This window comes from Pongo pygmaeus, chromosome 19 (assembly GCF_028885625.2).
Source record: "Pongo pygmaeus isolate AG05252 chromosome 19, NHGRI_mPonPyg2-v2.0_pri, whole genome shotgun sequence".
Taxonomy (NCBI): Eukaryota; Metazoa; Chordata; class Mammalia; order Primates; family Hominidae; genus Pongo; species Pongo pygmaeus.
Genome location: NC_072392.2, coordinates 71,848,413 through 71,863,910, shown reverse-complemented (window position 1 = coordinate 71,863,910; position 15,498 = coordinate 71,848,413). Strand labels below are relative to the sequence as shown.

The following is a 15,498-nucleotide window of genomic DNA, read 5'->3' as shown; positions in this document are numbered from 1 at the left end:
TTCAGATGCAATTAATAAACAGTGGTTAAAAGCACAGCACCACTGGCTGGGTTTGGTGGCTCACGCCCAGTACTTGGGGAGGCCAAGGCAGGAGGATCACTTGAGCCCAGGAGTTCGGTACCAGTCTGGGTAACATAGTGAGACCCCATCTCTACAAAACAAGAATTAGCTGGATGTGATGGCACATGTCTGTAGTCCCAGCTACTCAGGAGGCTGAGGCAGGAGGATCACTTGAGCTTGGGAGGTTGAGGCTGCAGTTAGCCATGATTGCACCACAGCACTCCAGCCCGGGCAACAGACTCTTAAGGAAAAAATAAACAAAACACCACAGCACCAGGGCCGATCTGCCTGTTAGCTGTTACTACCATGCACATGGAAGAATGGACAACCCCTGCCCCTCCGCCAACTGTGCAGAACAAACTCTGGCTAGGAGCCACTCACCTGACATAACTTTGAACATGTCACCTCTGTGCACCTCATCTACTCCATCTGGGCACTTAGCTTAAAACCCAGTAGTTCTCAAAGTGTGGTCTTGGACCAGCAGTGTCATTAGCACCTGGGAGTCAGAAATGCAAATTCTCAGGTTCCAACCCAGATCTACTGAATCAAACTTTTAATGAGCCCTCCAGGTGATTCCGATGGGGGCTAATGTTTGGGAACCACTCTGCTATGCAAACTTTCTACTTGCTTATTAGGCCATCTATGTACTGCAGATTGCAAGCTGGAATCACTTGGGGAATTCTGGAACAGACAGGTACCCAGGCCCCTAAAAGGCCAATTGGAATCTCAAGGGGTGGGATCAAGGTATGTGTTTTAGGAATTCCACAGGTGACTAATGTGCTGGCCAGGTTAAGAAACACTAATATAGACTACTTATGGGTACTTGGCCAAATTTCTACTTGAAGCAATAAAAGATGTAAGGGTTTTCCCATAGAGTTTGAGTGAAAAGGATTCTAAGCTCTGGAGTCAATGGAACATGAGTTTATGTCTTTGCTTTATCACTTATTAAAGTAGACTTGGGTAAGTTATTTAACTGTCCTTCTTCTCCAAACAAGGATAATCTCAACTACCTTGAGTCATCATGATGAATACATTCTAGACCGTGTAAAGCACTTGTGTGGGGCCTAGCACACAGGGAGCATGCAGCAAGTGACATGTGGATTGTCCCCACTGGCACGCACTGATGGAGTAGAGCACGAGACAGAAAGCAAGCCGAGGGCCAGGCCACGCACACTGAGTGGCTGGCTGTAGCTGCCCAGCTAGGGCAGAGATCTGCAGGAAAGCATCAAAGACAAAAGCAAGAGTGAAAGACAGACTATTTTATTTCAAAAAAAGAAAAAAAAGTGGGCTCTGGGAACAGGGTTAGTCCATTCGGGCCTTCAGTGTCCTGGTGGTGATTTTGTCCTTCTCGCTGCAGAGGGAGAAAATAAGAAAACATCTCTACCCATCTGGACCGTGACTGTGACTAGCTCTCCTGGCCCTCAGCACCAAGCCCTGAAGCCCTGCGGCAAGGGAGCAGAACAAATGACTGCCCGCTGCCTCTAGGTGTAACTATCCTGCTCTAGTTCATTCCTGCTAGCTCATCTCCTCCGCCTGTGGTGAGGAAGGAGGGATAGGAACAGAGACCTGAGCTGACTGACTTTCCACAGGTGCAACCACCTCGGGGAGGCTTTCCCAGAAAATGATTCAGGGCCAGACTTCACAGCTCTCCAAAGAAGGGAAGGAGCTTGGCCGGGCGCGGTGGCTCATGCCTGCAATCCCAGCACTTTGGGAGGCTGAGGCAGGTGGATCATGAGGTCAGGAGTTCAAAACCAGCCTGACCAACATGGTGAAACCCCGTCTCTACTAAAAATACAAAAATTAGCTGGGCATGGTGGCACGTGCCTGTAATCCTAGCTACTCAAGAGGCTGAGGCAGGAGAATCGCTTGAACCCAGGAGGCAGAGGTTTGCAGTGAGCTGAGGGCCATTGCACTCCAGCCTGGGCGACAGAGCGAGACTCCATCTCAAAAAAAAAAAAAAAAAAGGGGGGGGAAGGAGCTCCTCCAAGCCTAGAGAACAAACCACTTAGGAAGGAGAAGGTGTGGTGTGTTTCACCCCAAAGAACATAAAAAAACCTTCGGTGGTAAATTCTGTGTTTTGGGTTTTTTGTTTTTGTTTTTGTTTTTTTAAACAGAGTCTCCACCTGGCTAATTTTTGTATTTTAGTAGAGACGGGGTTTCACCATGTTGGCCAGGCTGGTCTCGAACTCCTGACCTTGTGATCCGCCTGCCTCAGCCTCCCAAAGTGCTGGGATTACAGGTGTGAGCCAACGCGCCCGGCCAAATACTATTTCACGGTAATTAAGCAGGCTATCCCCCAAAAGGGTCCAAATGCTTATCCTGAAATGTAGGAAAGTGGTTGGAATGATACCTCCTACTCTATCCAATCAGGTTCCTGGTGATGGCCCCAAACAAGTAAAAGGACAAGGAGGATGGCACTTAGGGAGTTGGCTGGGGCTTGGAAATTGGTCCCTAGAGCTCAGAACATCATACAGATCTGGGCTGGAGAGAGGATGTGAGCCACCTAGAATTTCAATCCATCTGCAGTAGCTTTGTTGTGGCTCACCCCAACACAGATCCCTGAGACTTTAGAGACATTGTTAAGGAAGAAATGTCTCTTGTGAGCACGGGGTCACAGAACCTCACTTGACAGAGGCCAGAGGAAGCTGGGTAGGCTGCCAGCTACCAGCCATAGGGAGGCATGGACTTTTGCTCACCCAGGACTGCCAAAAGCACCTTTCTTATCTCACACCTGACCAGGGGGCTGGGAAAATGGGGTGTATGCTTGTGGAGAAGGGAGAGAGGCAGGGTGTCTGCAGAGCTTCTAGACTTCTCCCAGCCCATACTCACATGATGTGGACAATGACTCCCATGCCTGACACTGCATCCCGGTCCACAGCATTCAGCATGGCTTGGGAGATGGTTTCAAACAGGTGTTCCGGATCCTGCCAACAGAGTGGAACCCCTTCAAACCACAGCCTGTGGCTCTGATTTGGTCTGGTCCCTTAACTCTCTTTTTTCTAGGCTCAAGATTCCCAGCTCGGGCCCCAAGACATGCCTGAAGTAAGGGATGATTCCCAGGATGTTGGAAGCCCCTCTCAGCTCCTTCCTTGGAAGGAAGCAGAATTATGTAAAGGAAAGTGAAAGAGACTTCAAGCCCTGAATTTCTTTTACTAATCAGCAGTGTGACATTGGGCAAATAGTATGTCTCTTCACTGAGCCTCAGTTTCTCCTCTGTAAAATAGGGAGAAGAATCCCTATTTAGCTCCAGTGTGCTTTAGCAGCTGTCTGATGGGCTCTGATCCTGGATATCTTAACAGGTACCTCAAAACCCAAGCTGTCCAACCACAAACCCACTTCCCCCAAACCTGTTCCTTCTACATTCTGTCTTGGCTAGCCTAGCTGGAGAACCCAGCCATCCTGTCTCTACCTCCTTCGCTTCTGTTTTAAGTGACTAAGTCCCCTTGACAGCTGCCTTCCTGCCTCCCCACTGCCACTGTCTTTGCTCAGGACCTCAGCGCCTCCTGCAGGCGGTAACAGCCTGTCACATCCACCTAAAGGCACCTGATTCCCTAGGTTCCTTATGGCAGAGGACAGAGTTCAAACTCCTTGGCACGGCATTCAAGGCCCTTTGAGGTCTCATCTCAGTCTCCAGCATCATTTCCCCCCATGTTTAATCCACACTCCAGCCAGGCTCAGCTCTCTCCAGTCACTGAGCATACCTGCCCCTTCCTGTACCTTTGCCCCCAGACCCTTTCTTTCCTCCTCTTCCCAACAAACTGCAGTTTAACAGGTATTTGGATGTGTCTTGCTTCACTGGACTGCAGTGGGCCCTTGAAAGCAGACTGTACCTGCTTTTCCCAATGCCCGGAAGAGCTGGCACTCAATAACGACAGCCGACCCTCACTGTCAAGCACTATCTCATCTCTTCTCACTTGTTTTTGGGCTCGCTTCGGCAGCACATATACTCATTTGTTTTCCTCAGCACCACGTTTTTTTTTGTTTTTTTTTTTTGTTTTTTTTTTTGAGATGGAGTTTAGCTCTTGTTGCCTAGGCTGGAGTGCAATGGCACGATCTTGGTTCACCGCAACCTCCGCCTCCCAGGCTCAAGCGATTCTCCTCAGCCTCCCGAGTAGCTGGGATTACAGGCATGCACCACCATGCCCGGCTAATTTAACATTTTTTTTAGTAGAGACGGGGTTTCTCCATGTTGGTCAGGCTGGTCTTGAACTCTAAACCTCAGGTGATCTGCTTGCCTCAGCCTCCCAAAGTGCTGGGATTACAGGCGTGAGAACCGCGCCCGGCTTCCTCAGCACCACTTCTAAGGTAGACTTTATTATCCCCATTTTACAGTCAAGGTAGTGGAGGCAGAGGGGTAAACTGGCTTCTCCAAGAACAGTAACTAAGGTGGTGGGTGGATCCAGGTTTCCAACCCAGACAACCTGGTTCCAAAGCCCATTCTGTTGAGCTGCCTCTAACTCTACACTGAGTTAAATGTTTGCTCGGTGAATGGATGCGAGAACCCTGTAAACCCAATGTAAGGAATTCTTACTGCTGTGGCAAATATCTAACTGTGGTCTCCTAACAGAAGATACTCTCCTCTGGAGCCAGCCAGCCAGCCTGGCAGATGGAATTTCTGGATACCCTTCCAAGGAGCAGCAGCTGTGGCTTTCTCTCCCACCTGCTCCATTCTTCCCATTACCTGCCACATGAACACACTTTTTTCCTAATGACCAAGGGTGGGTACCTCAGAGCTCAACCCCACTCCATGCCACCAACGTACCATGTTGGGCTCCCAGAGGGACTCACACATTCCGTACATTTGTTCGGCGCAGGTGCCACTGACCACAAAGTCGTCAGTCACCATGGGGCACCCGATGAGGTCTAGAGAGCAAATGAAGGGCTTAAAGGTCTTCGGGTCCAACCCGGCAATGACTGGCTCAGTGTAGTAGGGGCCAAACCTGTAGGGGCCAGCATCAGAGAGAGAAACCAGAACTCAAGAACACTCGCTTTCATGTTCAAGCCTATTCAGACAAGGCCCCAGCCTAGACCCAGACCCAAAGGGAAATGGAGGACCTGTTTAGGAAGATCACCTTTCCCTGAGGCCAGCTCCTTCTCCCTTCTCCTGCCAGCTAGAAATATTCTAAGACTTTTCCACTTTCTTTTCTTCAACACTTTACCTTTCTATCCTTCTCACCTCTGACCCTCTTGTCCTCCTCCTTTCTTTCAGGATTGTTTTCTTCTAATCCTCCCTCTCCTCACCCAAGGTCCTGCCATCACTGAGTCCTCTATGTGTATGTTTATACCTCTACTCCTTCAGAGAAAAGATTGGAGGCAGTTTATATGAAAAACACTGAAAAATAAAACTAAACCATTAAAACATAATACACGATAACTCAGACTGAACACAAGGTTTTGTTTTGAGCCCCCTAGCAGGCAAGGCAAAGAGGGATACTCAGTGGCTGGGTTACTCTCATTGTCTGTCAAAAGGAAATGGCAGCTCATCAGAAACTTGTTCTAGACACTGATCTTTAAGAAAAATCAGTCTTGGGCCAGGCGTGGTGGCTCACGCCTGTAATCCCAGCACTTTGGGAGGCCGAGGCAGGCGGATCACCAGGTCAGGAGATCGAGACCGTCCTGGCTAACACGGTGAAACCCCGTCTCTACTAAATATACAAAAAAAAATTAGCTGGGCGTGGTGGCGGGTGACTATAGTCCCAGCTACTTGGGAGGCTGAGGCAGGAGAATAGCATGAACCCGGGAGGCGGAGCTTGCAATGAGCCGAGATTGCGCCACCGCACTCTAGCCTGGGCGACAGAGCGAGACTCCGTCTCAGAAAAAAAAAAAGAAAAGAAAAAAAAAAGAAAAATCAGTCTTAGGGATCTTTATGTACAGATGATGATCCCTGACTTAATGATGGTTCAACTTAAAATTTTTCAACTTTACGATGGTGCAAAAGTAACAGGCATTCAGTGAAAACTATGCGTTGAAATTTGATCTTTTCCCAGGCTAGCAATATGTGGTACCAAACCCACTCCTGATGCTGGACAGTGGCAATGAGCCGCAGCTCCCAGTCAGCCACACAATCATGAGAGGAAACAACAGATACTTTACGCTGTTCTGCTGTGAGCAATTTTTGGATATAGTGTTTTGTGTATTTGCATCCTATGTCTACAAAATACCCATTTCAACTTACAATATTTTAAACTTATAACAGGTTATAAGGTAAGGAATATCTGTATAAAATACCAAATAACAAATGGCCAATATCCTCAATAGAAAGAGTCAGTAAAAGAGACGTTATCCATATGTCTTACTGGATCACAGTCATTTCTTTTTTTTTTTTTTTTTTTGAGACAGAGTCTCACTCTGTCGCCCAGGCTGGAGTGCAGTGGCGCAATCTTGGCTCACTGCAAGCTCCACCTCCCGGGTTCAAGCCATTCTCCTGCCTCAGCCTCCTGAGTAGCTGGGACTACAGGCGCCCGCCACCATGCCCAGCTAATGTTATGTATTTTTAGTAGAGACGGGGTTTCACCGTGTTAGCCAGGATGGTCTTGATCTCCCGACCTCGTGATCCGCCCGCCTCGGCCTCCCAAAGTGCTGGGATTACAGGCATGAGCCACCGCTCCAGGCCTGGATCACAGTAATTTCTAAGGGCATGATCTTCAGTTATAGCTCTAAATAGAAACACACACACACACACACACACAGAGTTTGAGATTACAGGCGTGAGCCACCGCTCCAGGCCTGGATCACAGTAATTTCTAAGGGCATGATCTTCAGTTATAGCTCTAAATAGAAACACACACACAGACACACACACACACACAGAGTTCGAGATTACAGGCGTGAGCCACCGCTCCAGGCCTGGATCACAGTAATTTCTAAGGGCATGATCTTCAGTTATAGCTCTAAATAGAAACACACACACACACACACACACACACACACACACAGAGTTCGAGATTACAGGCGTGAGCCACCGCTCCAGGCCTGGATCACAGTAATTTCTAAGGGCATGATCTTCAGTTATAGCTCTAAATAGAAACACACACACAGACACACACACACACACACAGAGTTCGAGATTACAGGCATAAGCCACCATGAAAATAACTTTTTTAGGCCAGGCACGATGGCTCACGTTTGTAATCTCGGCACTTAGGGAGGAGGCCAAGGCTGGAGGACTGCTTGAGCCCAGGCATTCAAGACCAACCTGGGCAACAAAGTGAGACCCCTGTCTCTACAAAAAAAACTTAAAATTAGCCAGGCGTGGTGGCATGCACCTATGGTCCCAGCTACTCGGGAGGCTGAGGCAGGATTGCTTGCACCCAGGAGGCAAAGGTTGCAGTGAGCCATGATCGCACCACTGCACTCCAGCCTGGGCGAAAGAGTGAGACTCCATCTCAAAAAAATAATAATAAAATAAAAAATAAAAATAATAAAATAAATGACTTACTCTTATTGAAAAGAAAAAAAATACATTAGGTGACCTGAAAAATTCTGGATTCTTAGCTACTATTGCTGGGAGCTTCCTCTATGAGTCCATCTGAAATCAGTGATTTTTCTGGCAGGACAGGCTGAGGCATTGATCTGCAAACTTGAGCAATGTCCAGACCCTTTTTAAAATCTGGACCCCAGAGATACCATCTACACACCTCTGTCTGAAACACTGCAGTAAAAGTTACTTCAGATGGTAACTCGGCATCAGCATAATAGGAAGTTCAAACACAGGCCCTGAGCTGTGTTATAGTATTTGGTTTTAAGGTTCTTATCTAGATAATCCCAGATATTATTAACTTTTTTTTCGTTGGCTGGGCGCAGTGGTTCATGCTTGTAATCCCAGCACTTTGGGAGGCTGAGGTGGGCGGATCATGAGGTCAGGAGTTTGAGACCAGCCTGGCCAACATGATGAAACCTCGTCTCTACTAAAAATAAAAAAATTAGCCAGGCGCAGTGGCAGGCGCCTGTAATCCCAGCTACTCAGGAGGCTGAGGCACGTTGCTCACAGCAACCTCCACCTCCCAGGTTCAAGCGATTCTCCTGCCTCAGCTTCCCAAGTAGCTGGGATTACCGGTGTGTGCCACCATGCCCAGCTAATTTTTGCATTTTTATTAGAGACGGGGTTTCACCATGTTGACCAGGATGGTCTTGATCTCCTGACCTCGTGATCCGCCCATCTTGGCCTCCCAAAGTGCCAGGATTACAGGCATGAGCCACCACACCCGGCCTATTTTTTATTTCTTTTGAGACTAAGTCTCACTCTGTCACCAAGGCTGGAGTACAGTGGCATGATCTTGGCTCACTACAACCTCTGCCTCCCAGGTTCAACAATTCTCATGCCTCAGCTTCCTGAGTGGCTGGGATTACAGGCATGCACCAGCACACCCAGCTAATTTTTGTATTTTTAGTAGAGATGAGGTTTCACCATGTTGACCAGGCTGGTCTCGAACTTCTGACCTCAAGTGATCCACCTGCTTTGGCCTCCCAAAGTACTGGGATTACAGGCATGAGCCACCGCGCCCAGCAAGCCATTTAATATATATCCAATATGAGTTAATTGTTACAACTTTATAAGACTTTTTGCTGGGTGCAGTGGCTCATGCCTGTAATCCCAGCACTTTGAGAAGCTGAGGCAGTAGATCAATTGAGGTCAGGAGTTCAAGACCAGCCTGACCAGCATGGTGAAACCCCGTCTCTACTAAAAAAAAAAAAAAGTTAGCTAGGTGTGATGGCACACAGCTGTAATCCCAGTTACTCAGGAGGCTGAGGCAGGAAAATCACTTGGACCCGGGAGGTGGAGATTGCAGTGAGCCGTGATTGCACACCAGGGCGACAGAGCAAGACTCCATCTCAAAAAAAAGAAAAAAAAAAAGAAAAAGTTTTTGAAAGCTAAAGGGTATTTTTACAAATTACAAAAATTACTTCAAAATAAAAAGTTAAAAGAAAAGAAAAGAAAAAAAAAGAGATCAGGCCGGGCGTAGTGGCTCACGCCTATAATAGGACTTTGGGAGGCCAAGGCAGGTGGATCACCCGAGGTCAGGAGTTCGAGACCAGCCTGACCCACATGTTGAAACGCCGTCTCTACTGAAAATACAAAAATTAGCCGGGTGTGGTGATATGGACCTGTAGTCCCAGCTACGTGGAAGGCTGAGGCAGAAGAATTGATTGAACCCGGGAGGTGGAGGTTGCAGTGAGCCGAGATCACGCCACTGCACTCCAGCCTGGGCGACAGAGCAAGACTCTGTCTCAAAAAAAAAAAAAAAGAAAAAGAGAGCTCAACTTGTATTCTGGCCACCCAGTTTTGCCCAGAGGTAGAAAGCACCCACAGGGTTTCCTTTCAATTCCATCCTAGATTTCTGCACTGAATTCTTTTTTTTTTTTTTTTTTTTTTTTTTTTTTTGTCATTAGTTATCATTAGTTTATTATAAAAGAGAAATATGGAAATTATTTACATGATGAAAGATTTCAGAACTTCAGTGGAATGGGCAGCTTCATGTTGATGCCATTTCAATAGTGACTTATTTCAGTCTACGTACTTTCCAAGAATGTCACCATCTCTAAATAGGAAATAATCCTTGTCATCTAGAACTACTTTGGTGCCTCCATATTCTGGGAGAAGAACTTTATCTCCAACTTTCACGCTAACTGGTTGAATCTCTCCACCCTTTCCTTTGGAACCCGATCCAACAGCGACTACTGTTGCTTGCAATACTTTTCCTTGAGATTTTTCTGGAAGCATAATGCCTCCTTTGGTTACAGTTTCAGCAGCACTCCTTTCAACCAATACTCGGTCAAAGAGTGGAAGAAACTTTCTAAACGCTTGTCCTGCCATGACTTCCTCCGCCTCAGACTCGTACGCTGCTCTAGTGTAGCGCCGCAAGGAGAGACTCGCCTTCTGCACTGAATTCTACAGTTAGGCCCCTTGTTTTTCACCATAAAGCCCTCAAAGAGAACGGACAAAAATGAACACCCCATTCCTAGGCTCCCTGCTATTCCCAAGAAGCCAGTGCTGACAGAATAGCTCTAGGGTAAGGGTGGCTCCTGCTGGGAGACCCCAGAACACTCTGGTGGGACTAACTCTTTTGCCTAGATGCAAATTTATCTGCTATGTGCATTCCTTGCCTTCTTCCAACGTAAGTATTTTCTTTCCTATTTGGTTGTCAGACAGGCCCAAAGAAAACACACCCATAAAATAAGGATATTATCCTGCAAATAAGAGATGGAAAAACAAGGAGAGTCCTCTTCCTCACTACCTACTCCATACTCCATTCAAAGATGTCTGCATTCCCTCAGTGCTAGCTGCACTTCACTCACCGTTTCTCATACAAGAGGTTGGCCACCAGGCTCATGAGGGTATAAGGTTTGATCTGCCGACCTTCCTTCAACTCATACAGGTTCAGCCGGAACTTGAGGCGCTGGGCACTGAGGTAGGAGAAAAGTGAGGTAGTAAGTCATTATTGAATGTTCCTGAGTGTCTACCCTGTTGAGGTCAGGGGAACATAAGGAGACATCTCATCTCAGTCCCTGCCCAGGGAAAACTGCAGTCTTACTTGTGTTAGGAAGTAGCAACTGGTGCTCACTTTGGCAGCACATGTGTGTATATATATACATTTTTTTTTTTTTTGAGACAGAGTCTCACTTGTCGCCCAGGCTGGAGTGCAGTGGCGCAGTCAGTCTTGGCTCACTGCAAGCTCCGCCACCCGGGTTCACGCCATTCTCCTGCCTCAGCCTCCCAAGTAGCTAGGACTACAGGCGCCCGCCACCACTCCCAGCTAACTTTTTGTATTTTTAGTAGAGATGGGGTTTCATGCTGTTAGCCAGGATGGTCTCGATCTCCTGACTTCGTGATCTGCCCGCCTCGGCCTCCCAAAGTGCTGGGATTACAGGCGTGAGCCACTATGCCTGGCCAGCAGCACATATATTAAAACTGGAATAATACAGAGAAGATTAGCAGAAGGATGACATGCAAATTTGTGAAGCGTTCCATATTAAAAATGTTGAGGCTGGGCGTAGTGGGTCACACCTGTAATTCCAGCACTTTGGGAGACTGAGGCGGAAGGATTGCTTGAGCTCAGGAGTTCAGCTCTGGGCAACATAGCGAAACCTTGTCTCTTACAAAAACTACAAAAATTAGCTGGGCATGGTGGCACACACCTGTAGTCCCAGCTACTTGGTAGGGTGAGGTGGGAGGATCACTTGAGCCTTGGAGGCAGAGGTTGCAGTGAGTTAAGTTTATGTCACCAGCCTGGGTGACAAAAAAAAAAAAAAAAAAAGGGCAGCACCAACTGCTGTGCTATGTGCTAACAGACTTGAAAGGTGCCTTAGAAAAAGGCCATTTGGCAGCCCTGGTGAAAAAAGGAAAAAAGGTCACAGCTTGCCAGTTCCATCTCAGAGCCCCAGGATAGGCCCCTGCATAGAGCAGACCAATGCCACACCTGCTGGAGGAAAAGCAATGAGTCTCAGGACACCAGAGCAAAGAGCCTTAGAAATGACTTGAGCTTCATCTTCCAGGTAAGGAAACCGAGGCCTAGTGAAATGAGAAGTTATTGCCCAGAAGGAAGCAAACGCAGTGAGAAAAGCCCTCTGAAGAAAAGGAAATGGTGTGAGAACAGCAGTGACTGCAGAGGGGAAGGCTCACGGGAGACTTCACACTGACAGGAACCCCAGGATGTCATTCTCTGACTCTACCAGGACAGGAAAAAAGGGCAGGCTGGGTGAGATCTCAGTAAGTGTTATGTTCCTAAGACTCAGGGAGTTTTAAGAGAAATGAGAACATTTTCTTTTTTTCTTTCTTTCTTTTTTTTTTTTTGAGACAGAGTCGCGCTCTGTTGCCCAGGCTAGAGTGCAGTGGCACAATCTCAGCTCACCGCAAGGTCCGTCTGTCAGGTTCAAGCAATTCTCCAGCCTCAGTCTCCCGAGTAGCTGGGATTACAGGTGCCCACCACCCAGCCTGGCTAATTTTTGTATTTTTAGTAGAGACAGGGTTTCACCATGTTGGCCAGGCTGGTCTGGAACTCCTGATCTCAAGATATCCGCCCGCCTCGGCCTCCCAAAGTGTTGGGATTACAGGCGTGAGCCACCGCGCCCAGCCAAAATGAGAACATTTTCTGACAGGCATCCACCCACACTTGTGAGCTAGTCTCTCCACCTTCTAGGAAACAAATCCAGGACCTGCTGCTCCTCAGGCCACCAGTACCCTGCAGCACCTGCCCCCTGTGACCACGTATTCCCTCCTGAAAACCTGTCACTGTTCTTTTCCTCTCTTATTCTTCTCTGGCTTCTCTTCTCCCCTCACTGCTAAATGTAAGGTTCAGCTCCCAAACTGCTGCTCATTATTTCCCTCCCTACAGACTGTGTCTCTCCAGAATCTGCTCCCATAGATTTGGCACATTGCCAATGCTTCCCCAACCCTGAGATGTAATATCAAAACCCCAACTGCTTGCAAGATGTTTCTATTGGGCTTGTCTTGTCCGCTCAAAATTGTTGTCAAAATCAAAAGTCAGGCCAGGTGCGGTGGCTCAGGCCTGTAATCCCAGCACTTTGGGAGGCTGAGGCAGGTGGATCACTTGAGGTCAGGAGCTGGAGACCAGCCTGGCCAACATGGTGATACCCTGTCTCTACTAAAAATACAAAAATTAGCCAGGCATGGTGGCGCGCGCCTGTAGTCCCAGCTACTTAGGAGGCTGAGGCACGAGAATCGCTTGAGCCTGGGAGGTGGAGGTTGCAGTGAGCCGAGATCATGCCACTGAGCTCCAGCCTGGGTGACAGAGCAAGTCCCTGTCTAAAAAAAAAAAAAAAAAAAAAAAAAAAAGAAAGAAAAAAGAAAGGGAAGGACATGTTTTTGGAGGCAGCAAAGTCTCAAACTCACTGGTGGTGTGTGGTAGATGACTGACACCTTCACCGGTGAAGACGCCGGGGTTGGATGGTCCAAGAGGCCTGGTTGTGGGCGGGGACCCTTGAAACTTACACTGTCTGGACGTCAGTGGCGAGCCCGGCCAGACCGATGTACAGCCGGTCACCCATGGGAAAGATCTTCTGGAAGTCCGTGGTCACCATCTGGGCCTGGATCCCGAAGCGCCTGTCTGCAGCGATGGCCACACAGTTCTTCCCCTTCATGGCCATGACGGCCCCTCCGTTATAGGACATAATAGACTAGGACAGACAGAGTGGAGGGATCAAAGCGGGGGGGTCAAACGCTGCCACAGCGCCCGGCTCAGCTCCTGATGCGGAGGCTCCTGTACTCCCGTTCTCCATTCCGGAGGCGTCTGAACCCCTGGTTCTCCAGCTGGGATGAGCACTGTGTGGCGGCGATGAGCCGCACTCACGCTCTTGGTCCTCACCGGGGCCCGCTCCCCTCGAACTGAAACCGCTGCCTTCCATCGACCCTAGGCCCTTTTCGTCCCCAAGCCTCTCCTGACCCCCTCCGCTTCTCAATCCTTCCCCATGCCCCTTTGCTTTAACTCCCCATCTCACCATGATTGCGGTGTACTAGGACCCCTCGATCGCCGGAGCAATTCCAGTAAACCGGGTCTAGCCTTCACTGCGCAACCGCTCTCACTGCTGTCTCTTCATTGGCTGATAGGCGGACTCTTCCTGGACATCTGGGCTTCCTATTGGTCGCACTTCCCTGTCGGTCACCAGCACAGGTAGTTTGGTTGCAAAGTCAAAACGGAGGCGGGAAAAGCGGAAGTGAAAAGTCACTGTGGGTGCGGAAGAGGCTTGCGACACGGTGCATAGTGGGATCTCGGCGGACCTCGACTCGGGACCTCAGGGACTGGGGGCGGAGCCTGCGCGCACGTGGGCTGGTGAAACTGGGTTTAGGAGGCGGCGGCCCCAGCTGAAGGGGCACCGTGAAGCTTATCAACGTGATGTATGAGTTCGTCGTATTAGTCGTGCTAGCTTATTTATTCACTCCAGAAATCCTACGTTTACTCTGTATCAGGCACGTGCCTAGGCTCGGAATATTCACTGGCCCACAACAGTGCCTAGTATATAGGAGGCGCCCATTAAATGGAAATTTAATGATGCAGGTGGGAAGGGGAAGGCGTCGCGGGTATTCTGCGGCTGCAGGGGTTCAGCTGTGAAGGGGAGTTTGGAAGCCGAAGCTTGTTCTGATTTGGGGGACTTCCTGCGGGCCGACTTCACGTATCCTCAATCTCAGGTCACCCTAAAAAGGGACTTTCCGCGCCTCTCCACATTTGAGGTAGAACCTGAGGATAGCCAGAGTCGACCTCTCGCCCTTCCAATGGAGGAAGGGCGTGCACGTCCCGCGTCCTCTCCTCCCAAGCTCTTTCGCCCCCCTCCCTCATCAGGATCCTTCCCTTTCTCCCCCGGGTTCTACTTATTTCGCCCGATGGCGGCATCTCTTACGGCGTCTGCGCCGTCCAGGCTCGCTCCCATTGACTCGGCTCACTACTACACTAGCAATCGATTCGGTCTCTGTGGCGCAATCGGTTAGCGCGTTCGGCTGTTAACCGAAAGGTTGGTGGTTCGAGCCCACCCAGGGACGCTGTGACCTTTTGTCTTTTGGGTTTTTTTTTCCTCCCCGGAAGATAAAAACCTAAGCCTTTTACTCAAAAGCCAAATTTTGCATTGAAATGGCAGCAGCAATACTTTTTCTAGGAGAATCACTGTTCTTGAAAATTCTTTGCTGCTCAGTCAATAATGGGATAATTTCTCCAGCACTTCCCTCCACACCCCCCCACCCCGCCTCCAAGCTGGATCGCAGGAAACCTAAAGACAGAGGTTTTTGTCTCACTGTGCATGCAACACGTTTCAGGATGCATTTTTTCATAGGATTAAGAATGAATTTACAGTGGAGGTTCGACAGTTTTCTATTGTCTGCCTCAATCGATGTTACAATCTCCAAATACTACATTTGGAAGGGAAGAGAATGAGAGAGACACAGAGAGAGAAACAGGTATGAAGAGAAACAAAGGTGAGAAAGGGAGAACATTGTTGTGATACAGGGAAAGAAGGGACATGACAGAGAACTAGGCAGGGTGAGTGGGGAAGACCTCGAGACAATGGAGAGTGGGAAAATAGACGCATTTAATATAAGAAGCATCAGAAAAAAAGGAAAACAACACATTTTTTCCCCCTAGAACTACACAGAGAAGTGGGGGAGGAAGATGGGGAAATAGAAGGAGAAACTGACCAAGGACCTTGTTTGGGGGAGATAAAAGGTATAAAGGACACAGAGGTAAAGACGTTCCGGAAAGCTCTAGAGGAGCCGCCCTCTCCTGCCTCCTGTCACCATTTTTAAAGGGATCTGATCCTCGCAATAGCTCTTGGTATATGCTGGAGGTAATTGCCCAGATTTCCCGCGTTCCTGTCCTCTGCGAGCCTCTAGCCTGTGACAGACACTGTGACTCTTCTGATGCATTTGTCAGCTAGAGGACCGCGTGAGATGCAAACACAAAATCAAGGGGCGCCTAATGTCTGACGAGGCGCATT

General features: G+C 48.7%; 2 protein-coding genes, 1 non-coding gene and 1 pseudogene across 3 annotated transcripts; 2 read left to right on the top strand and 2 right to left on the bottom strand.

The window, feature by feature from the left end:
* Positions 1-1,304: 1,304 nt before the first annotated feature.
* On the bottom strand, positions 1,305-13,884 carry PSMB3 (proteasome 20S subunit beta 3). Its single transcript, XM_054458041.2, has 6 exons — positions 13,516-13,884; positions 13,010-13,194; positions 10,357-10,464; positions 4,823-5,000; positions 2,890-2,984; positions 1,305-1,411 (listed from the first exon to the last, which is right to left on the bottom strand). Exons 1-6 carry the CDS (start codon positions 13,516-13,518, stop codon positions 1,363-1,365), a joined length of 618 nt encoding a protein of 205 aa, XP_054314016.1. The 5' UTR covers positions 13,519-13,884; the 3' UTR covers positions 1,305-1,362.
* On the bottom strand, positions 9,412-9,948 carry LOC134738754 (10 kDa heat shock protein, mitochondrial). Its single transcript, XM_063656971.1, has one exon. The coding sequence runs from the start codon at positions 9,872-9,874 to the stop codon at positions 9,566-9,568; it is 309 nt and encodes a 102-aa protein (XP_063513041.1). The 5' UTR covers positions 9,875-9,948; the 3' UTR covers positions 9,412-9,565.
* LOC129018465 (U6 spliceosomal RNA) lies at positions 10,941-11,035 on the top strand (annotated as a pseudogene).
* A 593-nt stretch (positions 13,885-14,477) lies between the features above and the next one.
* Positions 14,478-14,551, top strand: TRNAN-GUU (transfer RNA asparagine (anticodon GUU)). Its single transcript has one exon. It is a non-coding gene; the product is annotated as a tRNA-Asn (tRNA).
* Positions 14,552-15,498: the final 947 nt, after the last annotated feature.

Coding starts and splice junctions, on each gene's coding strand:
- LOC134738754 (XM_063656971.1), bottom strand. CDS start 9,874: ATGGCAGGACAAGCGTTTAGAAAGTTTCTTCCACTCTTTGACCGAGTA.
- PSMB3 (XM_054458041.2), bottom strand. Junction 10,465..13,009: donor GCCACTGACGTCCAGACAGT/GTAAGTTTCAAG, acceptor CTCCTACCTCAG/TGCCCAGCGCCTCAAGTTCC. Junction 5,001..10,356: donor AACCTCTTGTATGAGAAACG/GTGAGTGAAGTG, acceptor TGGCCCCTACAG/GTTTGGCCCCTACTACACTG.